The sequence below is a fragment of the Bombina bombina genome, chromosome 3, assembly GCF_027579735.1.
Source record: "Bombina bombina isolate aBomBom1 chromosome 3, aBomBom1.pri, whole genome shotgun sequence".
In the NCBI taxonomy this organism is placed as follows: domain Eukaryota; kingdom Metazoa; phylum Chordata; class Amphibia; order Anura; family Bombinatoridae; genus Bombina; species Bombina bombina.
Window position 1 is genome coordinate 193,150,391 of NC_069501.1, and position 12,486 is coordinate 193,162,876.

A 12,486-nucleotide genomic window follows, 5' to 3' on the forward strand; every position below is an offset into this window, starting at 1 on the left:
TCTCCACGCAGTCAGCCTCAGAGAATCTAGATTCTAAAGTTGAAAAGGACCCTGTTCCAGCAAATCCCTGCGATAGGGTAACCTCCACGGCGGAGAGGATGACATCTCCACCAGATCTGCAAACCACGTCCTCTGCGGCCACGAAGGAGCAATCGGAATGGACGACGCTCTCATCTGCTTTATGCGTGCCACTATAAGAGGTAGAAGTGGTAACGGAGGAAAAAATGTACACTAGACTGAACCCCCAAGGTACCGCCAACGCATCTATCAGCTCCGCTTGGGGGTCCCTCTACCTCGATCCGTATCGGGGAAGTTTGCAATTTAATCGAGACGCCATGAGATCGATCTCTGGCATTTCCTATCTGCGGCAAATCTCTGCAAACACCTCAGAGTGAAGAGACCCTTCCCCCGGATGAAATGTTTGTCCGCTGAGAAAATCCGCTTCCCAGTTGTCCATTCCAGGGATGTGGATCACTGAAAGCGAACAGCTGTGGGCCTCTGCCCACTCCAGAATCTGAGACACCTCCCTCATTGCTAGGGAGCTCCTCGTACCCCCTGGTGGTTGATGTATGCCACCGAGGTAATGTTGTCCGTCTGGAACCTGATGAAGTTGCACACCCCCAGACGGGGCCACGCCTTCAGAGCGTTGTAGATCGCTCACAGTTCTAGGATATTTAATCGGAAGAAGAGACTCCAGACAAGACCATTTTCCATGTGCCCTCCTGGCACGCCAAACAGTTCCCCATCCCGTCAGACTCGCGTCCGTGGTCACAATTTCCCAGGACGGTCTCAAGAAGGATGTCCCCATGGACAACTGGACCGGACGGATCCACCAAGAGAGGGAAGATGGATATCAGCTGTGACAGATTGGAATGATCGCCGTTCCACTGCCTCAACATGCACAGTTGAAGAGGTCTGAGATGAAATCTTGCGAATGGAATGACGTCTATGCTGGAGACCATGAGCCCAATCACCTCCATACACTAAGCTACTGAGGGACTCCCTGAGGACAGGCAGATGCAATCTTCCAGCATCACTGATCTGTGAGAAATATCTTCATGAACACGGAGTCTAGTATCGTGCCCAGAAACTCCACTCTCGTGCTGGGGAACCAGGGAACTCTTTCCGGAGTTGATCTTCCAACCGTGAGATTGAAGTAACAGAAGCAAAGCCCTTGAGTGGACTTCTGCCAAATGAAAGGACGGTGCCTGAACCAGGTCGTCCAGGTGGGGCGCCGCAGCAATACCCCTGGATCTGGCCACTGCAAGCAGCGCCCCCAGAACCTTTGTGAAGACTCTTGGGGCCATCGCCAGACCTAAGGAAAGGGCCACAAATTGAAAATTTTGGTCCGAAAACGCAAATCTGAGAAACTTGAAGTGGTTCTTGTGAATTGGAACATGCAGGTAGGCATCCTTCAAGTCTATTGTGGTCATGAACTGCCCCTCTTGAACTAGAGGCAAAATGGACCTGATTGTTTCCATTTTGAACAACCAATATGATGCAGCTCTGGCAACGGCTGCTGCCGGTTGAAAAACAAACCTCATGTGCTGAAACATTTTCCTTAACATGTTTTCCAACTTTTTATCCATGGGTTCCTTTAACGACGAGCTATCCTCAAGAGGAATAGTCGTATGCTTAGCAAACATGGAGATAGCTCCATCCACCTTGGGAATGGTTCCCCACAGCTCAAGCCGGGACTCTGGAATGGGGAAAAGCTTCTTAAAGTTAGAAGAAGGGGAAAAGGAAGAACCTAATCACTCCCATTTATTCTTTTTAACATTTGCCATCTTTACAGGAACCGGGAAGGTCTGGGGCACCACCCTGTCCTTATACACCTTGCCGAGCTTAGGAATGGAAGGTTCCTCTGGAAGCTTCGGCTCCGGAACCTCCAGAGTAGCAAGCACTTACTTCAGCAAAAAGCGCAAATTCTCAATTTTAAACCTATATACACAGGCTCCTCCTCCGCCGCCTGAGATTTAGATGACACGGAATCCAAACCGGAAAGGACCCCCACCGAAGCGTCGGAGTGGGCCTCATCGTCGTACCACTCCACAGGAGTTTCTGACAGAGGAATCCTGATTCGGGCCACTCTGAAAGGCTCTACGCTTGCGCTTAGCAGAACGCGGTAAAGCATGGATCACTTTATAGACTGCCATTTGAAGTTGGTCCACAAAATCTGGCGGCCAGCAAATCTCCCCCGAAAGGTTAACAATTGGGCCCTGGGGCACTGCATGTGGAATAGGGGATGCAATTAGGGAACGCACCTCACGGGACGGAGGTGGACAGCTCAGTAATACTAGACATTCTTTTATTTTTAGCAGTCGCAGCTTTATCAAGGCATGTGGAACATAGTTGCGCAGGTTGGTCTATCATAACCTTACAATAAACACAGGAAAAATACTTAGATAAAGAGGGAGTACCATCCAAGGCGTCAGAATCCTCCATAGCTTTTATCTTAATTAGCAAAATTAAGAACAGGCACCTCTATAACCGCCAATGGCCGGGGCACTCACCACCTCCTATGACCCCGACTAGAGAAACCGCTTTGTATCCTCCGTCGCCTATCAGACCGGAAGTGAAGAGCCCTCACAGAACCGCCCCTGCCTAAAGGTTGAAAACACGCCAAAAAAAGGGCCTGCAAAACTCCCGGAAAGAACTTGTCAGTTCCACCACATTATTCAATAATCCCCTTACCAGGAATATTAACCCTTGATTCTACAAAGATAAAAGGCGCCAAACTGTGACCCTGTCTTCTGTGTTATTATATAATAAAAAAATTCAACGATTTTACCAGAATCCACGCCGTGGAACAGGAACATGGCCCTTCAAGAGCGACAGGTCGTAGCATCGTTCCTGATATGGACTTGAGAGAAGAAAGCAGTCCGCGAAACTCGTCAACACCAATTGCTGTAGGAGCTGTTAATAGGAGTCAGGATGGTGTCGCAGAGGAGAGCTCTCCCTGCATCTCCGGACTCTAACTTTCACCCAGGCCCTCAACTGAAAGGCTTGTTAGGGCTACTTAAACTCCCTTCCCATAGCGAAGAGCAGTACTCTCCATAAGAGACCTCCGAAACTTCGGCACCTCTCTGCCATCCTCCTATGACGAAAGGCAAAGAATGACTGGGGGATGAGGGGAGTGGGGGAGGTATTTAAAGTGAAGGTAAAGGTACCTTCATCTCTATCCGGAATAATATGCTTTCCTCAAAATGAATGTGAGTTTAATTCATCATTTTTTTTAATTCTGAGTGTAAATAAAGTTATGCCCTTTTTTACTAACTGTTTGATGGTCTGTAAATTCAACCCAAATTTTTTATTTATTTTTTCCTGTGTGGATCACGTTTTTATATTAGCCTATTGAAAATCTGGCCGTTAGGCGGCCGTCAATCAACGTCATTCGCCTCCTTTACTATATGCGCATGCGTTATATTTTTTCTTTCCTCATCTCTGACTCCACACGCGCTCCAGATTCGCGCATGCATAATGTTATCTTGAAACATAATAATACGAACTAGGCTTCCTACAGACAATACGGACGGCTACAAGCGGTGAGGAAATTACTTTTACCCGGTTTCATCTGGCGGCTCAGCTGATTCCAAGCAGATACACAAAGAAAATGTTCGCCAGATAAAGGATATATTAAAACTCAGTCTTTATTAGCATCTTTAAAATTCCACAGTCTTTGGAGTACTGCAACAGAGTAAAGAAATCAGGCTATGACTACGGCTGTTTAAGCCGAAACACGTAAGCCGTTCTGTGCTACGCCAGTGTGCTTGTGTGATTTCTTTACTCTGTTGCAGTCCTCCAAAAACTGTGCAATTTTAAAGATGCTAATAAAGAGTGAGTTTTAATATATCCTTTATCTGGCAAACATTTTCTTTGTGTACCTGCTTGGAATCAGCTGAGCCGCCAGATGAAACCGGTATCCTGCAATGTGATTGGAGCAGGATCATAACCACATTGCCGCATTGACTAGAGATTGGCCAAGACGGACACCCCCCCCCCCCGAAAAGAGGAGGAGTAGAGTTTCCAGCTCCACAGGGATGCCAGCCTCATAGAGATACCACGGACACATGAAGTAAACAGATATCGCTGTTTGTGTCGGAAGTGTGGTAAGGGGGCACAGGGCTAATGGAGCTGGTTTGAACTGTTTGTCAATGTAAGCGGCACAATTATATGCATGATCCTAACAGACTGACTTCTAACTGTCACCGTACTTTATCACTCAGCCGCCTTTACTTATAGCAGCTAAAGTAATATTTTGGGCATTATTATAAATGTGTTTACAGTCATTTAACGTATGCGCAATTCAGAAGGGGTTTGCTGGTTAGCGCATGCGCGGTAGAGAGGGATGTCGTGAACGCGCTTTAGAGAGATGTATAGAGTGGGTGGGACCGCTCTATACGTCAAAGATCAGAAAAGCAGGAAATAGGGTTTAGGAGTCGTCAATAATGGAAACGGTAGGGAATTATAAATCTTTATATTTTGCAAAATATAAATGATATAGAGAAAAAAAGTTAGCAATTAACTTATCTAAGGATTAACAAATGCTTTGATGTGTTCCAACTCTGAAAACTTTACCTTCACTTTAAGCCTTTGGCTAGGGTGTCTTTGCCTCCTCCTGGTGTCCAGGTTCTTAATTCCCATAAGTAATGAATGAAGCCATGGACTCTCCTCCCCTTTAGATGGAAAACTGCTAAGTGAATTTTTAAATATATATATAAAATTAACCAGTTAATTTTTTTGAGTGCTAATTGATACCGCAAGCTCGCGGTAGCAATAACCAGCCACTTGCAATGTGAATTTGCCTGTTTGCAGGTGATAAATTAGCGCTCCACTTGTAATTTAGCCTAAAATAAGTACAATAGTTTATCTACCATAGCACAATAACATTCCAATTTGCAGACCACCACGAATGCAAGACCCATCACTGCTTACAATGTAAAGGGCTAGTAGCAGGAAATTATAAAGCTAATGATTGTTTGCACCAGTTAATGCATAATGCAGTAAATAAAAAAGTGAGGTGGACTGCGGGTAATTTATTCCAGGGTTAGGGGGTATTTCCAAGAAGTCTGAATAGAATCGTGCTTCGATAGATAACTACTATATATAATCTTTTTTCAAGTTTTGTGCCCCTTTAAAGCTGCAAAAAATTGTCATATCTCATGGCTTGTTAATAAAATTTAGGAATTTATGTCCCTAAAGAAAAGTTTATCACTGTTTGTAAATTAATAAAGTTTAAGGCCACAATCGGAAAAAATGATCAAGATTGCAGGTGGACAACTTTCCAATTTACTTTAATTATCAGATTTGCTTTGTCCTCTTGGTATTCTTAGTTGAAAGCTGGGTAGGCTCATATGCCAATTTCTAAGTCCTTGAAGGCTGCATCTTATCTGAATGCATATGACAGTTTTCACAGCTAGAGGACTTTTGTTCATGTGCGCCATATAGATAACATTGTGCTCACTTACTTATGAGGGGGCACTTATTGGATAAAATGCAAGTCTGTCAAAAGAACCAAAAATAAGGAGGCAATCTGCAGAGGCTTAGATATAAGGTTATCACAGAGGTAAAAAAAAGTATATTAATATAACTGTTGGTTCTGCAAAACTGGCAAATGAGTAATAAAAGGATTATCTATCTTTTTAAACAACAATAATTCGGGAGTAGATTGTCCCTTTATGCATTAATTTGATTAATAATAAAATAATCTGGCACAGTAGTCTTAGTCTATTTGTTGTAGATGTTCCTGTGCATACAAAAAGGGTAAAGTAACAAATTTAGCAAATTCTGGCAAATAACCCACAACTCCTAATTTAACATAAAACTGTATATTATACGGATTGTTTTCAAATGTTATTAACTGAATTCTGTTTGTGCCATGCTCTTAAACTGATGCTTTAAGCTAGGAGCCAGCAACACTGTTTACGGTAAAACATGAGCTTCGCACCTTTAAGAACTTTCAATTTAAAATAAACTTCCCAAAAACTCCCAACATGCAGCTTTCATATACAAGTATCACACACACCTGTCCTCTGTGATGATAAACATCTGCATTCTGTTAAACTGATGCATTAAGCTAGGAGCCAGCACCAGTGTTTACGGTAAAACATGCAGCTTTCATATACAAGCATCACACACACCTGTCCTCTGTGATGATAAACATCTGCATTCTGTGGATCTATGTCTGCTGCCATGTTGAAGTCCTGTGTAGAAAGCTGAGCCTGTTGTTGCTGCATGTACATGCTGCCACGTTTGATAAGGGCATTTGCACGTAGCTATTAAAAAATAAATAAATTTAAAAAAATCAAAATGTATGTTTCTGAAGACAAAAATATTATAGTTAACATATACAAACTGGATGACTAAGTAGCAACATAAAATATGGCACATAATTTTACATCAAGAGGCTGTTGTCAATCCGAAAAAAAAAAAAAAAAACCTGCTACCCAAAAAACAGAATTTATGCTTACCTGATAAATTACTTTCTCCAACGGTGTGTCCGGTCCACGGCGTCATCCATTACTTGTGGGATATTCTCCTCCCCTACAGGGAAAGGCAAGGAGAGCACACAGCAAGAGCTGTCCATATAGCTCCCCCTCTGGCTCCGCCCCCCAGTCATTCGACCGACGGTTAGGAGAAAAAGGAGAAACCATAGGGTGCCGTGGTGACTGTTGTGTATAAAGAAAAGGAAACATTTTTCAAACCTGATTAAAAAACCAGGGCTGGCCGTGGACCGGACACACCGTTGGATAAAGTAATTTATCAGGTAAGCATAAATTCTGTTTTCTCCAACATTGGTGTGTCCGGTCCACGGCGTCATCCATTACTTGTGGGAACCAATACCAAAGCTTTAGGACACGGATGAAGGGAGGGAGCAAATCAGGTTACCTAAACAGAAGGCACCATGGCTTGCAAAACCTCTCTCCCAAAAACAGCCTCCGAAGAAGCAAAAGTATCAAATTTGTAAAATTTGGCAAAAGTATGCAGAGAAGACCAAGTCGCTGCCTTACATATCTGATCAACAGAAGCCTCGTTCTTGAAGGCCCATGTGGAAGCCACAGCCCTAGTGGAGTGAGCTGTGATTCGTTCAGGAGGCTGCTGTCTGGCAGTCTCATAAGCCAATCGGATAATGCTTTTCAGCCAGAAAGAAAGAGAGGTAGCAGTAGCTTTTTATCCTCTCCTCTTACCAGAGTAAACGACAAACAAGGATGAGGTTTGTCTAAAATTCTTTGTTGCTTCTAAATAGAACTTTAAAGCACGGACTACATCCAAATTGTGTAACAAACGTTCCTTCTTTGAAACTGGATTCGGACACAGAGAAGGAACAACTATTTCCTGGTTAATATTCTTGTTGGAAACAACTTTTGGAAGAAAACCAGGCTTGGTACGCAAAACAACCTTATCTGAATGGAACACCAGATAGGGTGGATCACACTGCAAAGCAGATAATTCAGAAACTCTTCTAGCATAAGAAATAGCAACCAAAAACAGAACTTTCCAAGATAGCAACTTGATATCTATGGAATGTAAGGATTCAAACGGACCCTGAAGAACTGAAAGAACTAAATTTAGACTCAAAGGAGGAGTCAAAGGTCTGTAAACAGGTTTGATTCTGACCAAAGCCTGTACAAAAGCTTGTACATCTGGCACAGCTGCCAGTCGTTTGTGTAACAAGATAAAGCAGAAATCTGTCCTTTTAGAGAACTCGCTGACAATCCCTTATCCAAACCTTCTTGGAGAAAGGAGAGGATCTTAGGAATTTTAATCTTACTCCAGGAGAATCCCTTGGATTCACACCAACAGATATATCTTTTCCATATTTTATGGTAAATCTTTCTAGTCACAGGTTTTCTGGCTTGGACCAGAGGATCTATCAATGAATCTGAAAACCCACGCTTGGATAAAATCAAACGTTCAATTTCCAAGCAGTCAGCTGCAGAGAAATTAGATTTGGATGTTCGAATGGACCTTGTACTAGAAGATCCGGTCTCAAAGGTAGCTTCCATGGTGGAGCCGATGACATATTCACCAGGTCTGCATACCAAGTCCTGCGCGGCCACGCAGGAGCTATCAGAATTACCGAGGCCTTCTCCTGTTTGATCCTGGCTACAAGCCTGGGAAGGAGAGGGAACGGTGGAAACGCATAAGCTAGGTTGAACGACCAAGGCGCCACTAATGCATCCACTAGAGTGGCCTTGGGATCCCTGGATCTGGACCCGTAGCAAGGAACCTTGAAGTTCTGACGGGACGCCATCAGATCCATGTCTGGAATGCCTCATAATTGAGTCAACTGGGCAAACACCTCCGGGTGGAGTTCCCACTCCCCCGGATGGAAAGTCTGACGACTCAGATAATCCGCCTCCCAGTTGTCTACTCCTGGGATGTGGATTGCAGATAGGTGGCAGGAGTGATCCTCCGCCCATTTGATGATTGTGGATACCTCTCTCATCGCCGAGGAACTCCTTGTCCCCCCCCCGATGGTTGATGTAAGCTACAGTCGTCATGTTGTCTGACTGGAATCTTATGTATCCGGCCTTCGCTAGTTGAGGCCAAGCCCGGAGAGCATTGAATATCGCTCTCAGTTCCAGGATGTTGATCGGGAGAAGAGCCTCTTCCTGAGACCATAAACCCTGAGCTTTCAGGGAATCCCAGACCGCGCCCCAGCCTAATAGAATGGCATCGGTCGTGACAAAGACCCACTTTGGTCTGCGGAAACTCATTCCCTGAGACAGGTGATCCTGGGACAACCACCAACGGAGTGAGTCTCTGGTCATCTGGTCTACTGAAGCATGCACAGTTGTAATGGTCTTAGATGAATTTGAGCAAAAAGAACTATGTCCATTGCTGCAACCATCAACCCTACTACTTCCATGCACTGAGCTATGGAAGGCTGCAGAATAGAGAGAAGAACTTGACAAGCGTTTAGAAGCTTTGACTTTCTGACTTCTGTCAAGAAGATCTTCATTTCTAAAGAATCTATTATTGTTCCCAAAAAGGGAACTCTTGTCGACGGAGACAGGGAACTCTTTTCTACGTTCACCTTCCACCCGTGAGATCTGAGAAAGGCTAGAACAATGTCTGTATGAGCCTTTGCCTTGGAAGAGACGACGCTTGAATTAGAATGTCGTCCAGATAAGGTGCCACTGCAATGCCCCTTGGTCTTAGAACCGCTAGAAGGGACCCGAGCACCTTTGTGAAAATTCTGGGAGCAGTGGCTAGTCCGAATGGGAGAGCCACGAACTGATAATGTTTGTCCAGAAAGGCGAACCTTAGGAACTGATGATGATGATCTTTGTGGATAGGAATATGTAGATACGCATCCTTTAAATCCACGGTAGTCATATATTGACCCTCCTGGATTGTAGGTAAAATTGTTTGAATGGTTTCCATTTTGAACGATGGAACTCTAAGAAATTTGTTTAGAATTTTTAAATCCAGAATTGGTCTGAAGGTTCCCTCTTTTTTGGGAACTACAAACAGATTTGAGTAAAACCCCTGACCTTGTTCCACAGTTGGAACTGGGTGTATCACTCATCTTTAACAGGTCTTCTACACAATGTAAGAATGCCTGTCTCTTTATTTGGTTTGAAGATAAGTGAGAAATGTGGAACCTTCCCCTGGGGGTAGTTCCTTGAATTCTAGAAGATAACCCTGAGAGACTATTTCTAGTGTCCAGGGATCCTGAACATCTCTTGCCCAAGCCTGAGCAAAGAGAGAGAGTCTGCCCCCTACTAGATCCGGTCCCGGATCGGGGGCTACCCCTTCATGCTGTTTTGGTAGCAGCAGCAGGCTTCTTGGCCTGTTTACCCTTGTTCCAGCCTTGCATTGGTTTCCAAGCTGGTTTAGTCTGGGAAGCGTTACCCTCTTGTCTAGAGGCTGCAGAGTTGGAAGCCGGTCCGTTCCTGAAATTGCAAAAGGAACGAAAATTGGACTTATTCTTGGCCCTGAAAGGCCTATCTTGTGGGAGGGCATGGCCCTTTCCCCCAATGATGTCTGAAATAATCTCTTTCAATTCTGGCCCAAACAGGGTCTTACCCTTGAAAGGGATATTAAGCAATTTTGTTTTGGAAGATATATCCGCCGACCAAGACTTTAGCCAGAGCGCTCTACGCGCCACAATTGCAAACCCTGAATTTTTCGCTGCTAATCTCGCTAACTGCAAAGCGGCGTCTAAAATAAAGGAATTAGCTAACTTAAGTGCGTGAATTCTGTCCATGACCTCCTCATATGGAGTCTCCCTACTGAGCGACTTTTCCAGTTCCTCGAACCAGAACCACGCCGCTGTAGTGACAGGAATAATGCACGAAATAGGTTGAAGGAGGTATCCTTGCTGTACAAAAATCTTTTTAAGCAAACCCTCCAATTTTTTATCCATAGGATCTTTGAAAGCACAATTGTCCTCAATGGGAATGGTCGTGCGTTTGGCTAGTGTAGAAACCGCCCCCTCGACCTTAGGGACTGTTTGCCATGTGTCCTTCCTGGGGTCGACCATGGGGAACAATTTCTTAAATATAGGAGGAGGGACAAAAGGTATGCCTGGCTTCTCCCACTCCTTATTCACTATGTTCGCCACCCTTTTAAGTATTGAAAAGGCATCAGGGTGCACCGGGACCTCTAGGAACTTGCCCATCTTGCACAATTTTTCTGGGATGACCAGATTGTCACAATCATCCGGAGTAGATAGCACCTCCTTAAGTAATGCGCGGAGATGCTCTAATTTAAATTTAAATGTCACAACATCAGGTTCTGCCTGCTGAGAAATTCTTCCTGTATCAGAAATTTCTCCATCTGACAAACCCTCCCTTCACTGCCACTTCAGACTGGTGTGAGGGTATGACAGATAAATTATCATCAGCGCCCTCCTGCTGTGTTTAAAACTGAGCAATCGCGCTTTCTTTGAAAACCTGGTATTTTGGATAAAATATTAGCTATGGAGTTATCCATTACTGCCGTCAATTGTTGCATAGTAACAAGCATTGGCGTGCTAGAAGTACTAGGGGTCGCCTGCGCAGGCATAACTGGTATAGACACAGAAGGAGAGGATGCAGAACTATCCCTACTTCCTTCATCTGAGGAATCATCCTGGGCAATCTTACTAAATGTGACAGCACTGTCCTTACTTTGTTTGGACGCCATGGCACAATTATCACATACATTTGAAGGGGGAACCACCTTGGCCTCCATACATACAGAACATGATCTATCTGAAGGTACAGACATGTTAAACAGGCTTAAACTGGTTAATAAAGCACAAAAACCGTTTTTAAACAAAACCGTTACCGTCTCTTTAAATGTTAAAAAGGGCACACTTTATTACTGAATATGTGAAAAACTATGAAGGAATTATCCAATCTTTACCAAATTTTCACCACAGTGTCTTAATGCATTCAAAGTATTGCACCCCAATTTTCAAGCTGTTAACCCTTAATTAAAATGCGGAAACCGGAGCCGTTTGCAATTTTAACCCCACTACAGTCCCAGCCACAGCCTTTGTTGCGACTTCACCTATCCCAGGGGGGTATACGATACCAATTCAAGCCTTCTAGGAACGTTTTCAGTGGATGCCAGACCCTCACACATGCAGCTGCATGCACTGTACTCAAAAGTAACTGCGCAATAATGGCGCGAAAATGAGGCTCTACCTACTATAGTGAAAGGCCCTTCCTGACTGGGAAGGTGTCTTAACTAGTGCCTGGCGATAAAAACGTTCCCCAAACAATAAAAGTGTGAAAATTACTTCAAACTTTTAAAAAACAACTTAAATAAACAATCGATTTAGCCCTTAAGAGTGTCCACCAGTTAATAGCCCATAATAAGCCCTTTATTCTTTCTAAGTCTAAGAAAATGGCTTACCGATCCCATGAGGGAAAATGACAGCCTTCCAGCATTACACAGTCTTGTTAGAAAAATGTCTAGTCATACCTTGAGCAGAAAAGTCTGCAAACTGTTCCCCCCAACTGAAGTTCTCTCAGCACAACAGTCCTGCGTGGGAACAGCAATTGATTTTAGTTACTGCTGCTAAAATCATGCTCCTCTTTTAAACAGAACTCTTCATCTCTTTCTGTTTCAGAGTAAATAGTACATACCAGCACTATTTTAAAATAACAAACTCTTGATAGAAGAATAAAAAACTACAACTAAACACCACAAACTCCTCACCATCCCCGTGGAGATGCTACTTGTTCAGAGCGGCAAGGAGAATGACTGGGGGGCGGAGCCAGAGGGGGAGCTATATGGACAGCTCTTGCTGTGTGCTCTCCTTGCCTTTCCCTGTAGGGGAGGAGAATATCCCACAAGTAATGGATGACGCCGTTGACCGGACACACCAATGTTGGAGAAAATAATATAGAAACAGATCCATTTAAAGGGCCACTGTAAGTAAATATTTTCTATGCCTGGTACTAACTAACTACCCCAAATACTCTTTTTATCAATACCATTTCATTAACATATCTCTACCGTATATCAGAAATCTTGTCTGCAAAT

General features: G+C 43.9%; 1 protein-coding gene across 1 annotated transcript in view; it reads right to left on the reverse strand.

Moving 5' to 3' along the window:
• Positions 1-12,486, reverse strand: part of TOMM70 (translocase of outer mitochondrial membrane 70) — a 127,030-nt gene that overhangs the window by 84,020 nt on the left and 30,524 nt on the right. The window contains exon 7 of the mRNA XM_053706062.1: positions 6,141-6,275. Coding sequence (XP_053562037.1) covers positions 6,141-6,275 — 135 coding nt within the window. The remainder of the gene's footprint in view (positions 1-6,140; positions 6,276-12,486) is intronic.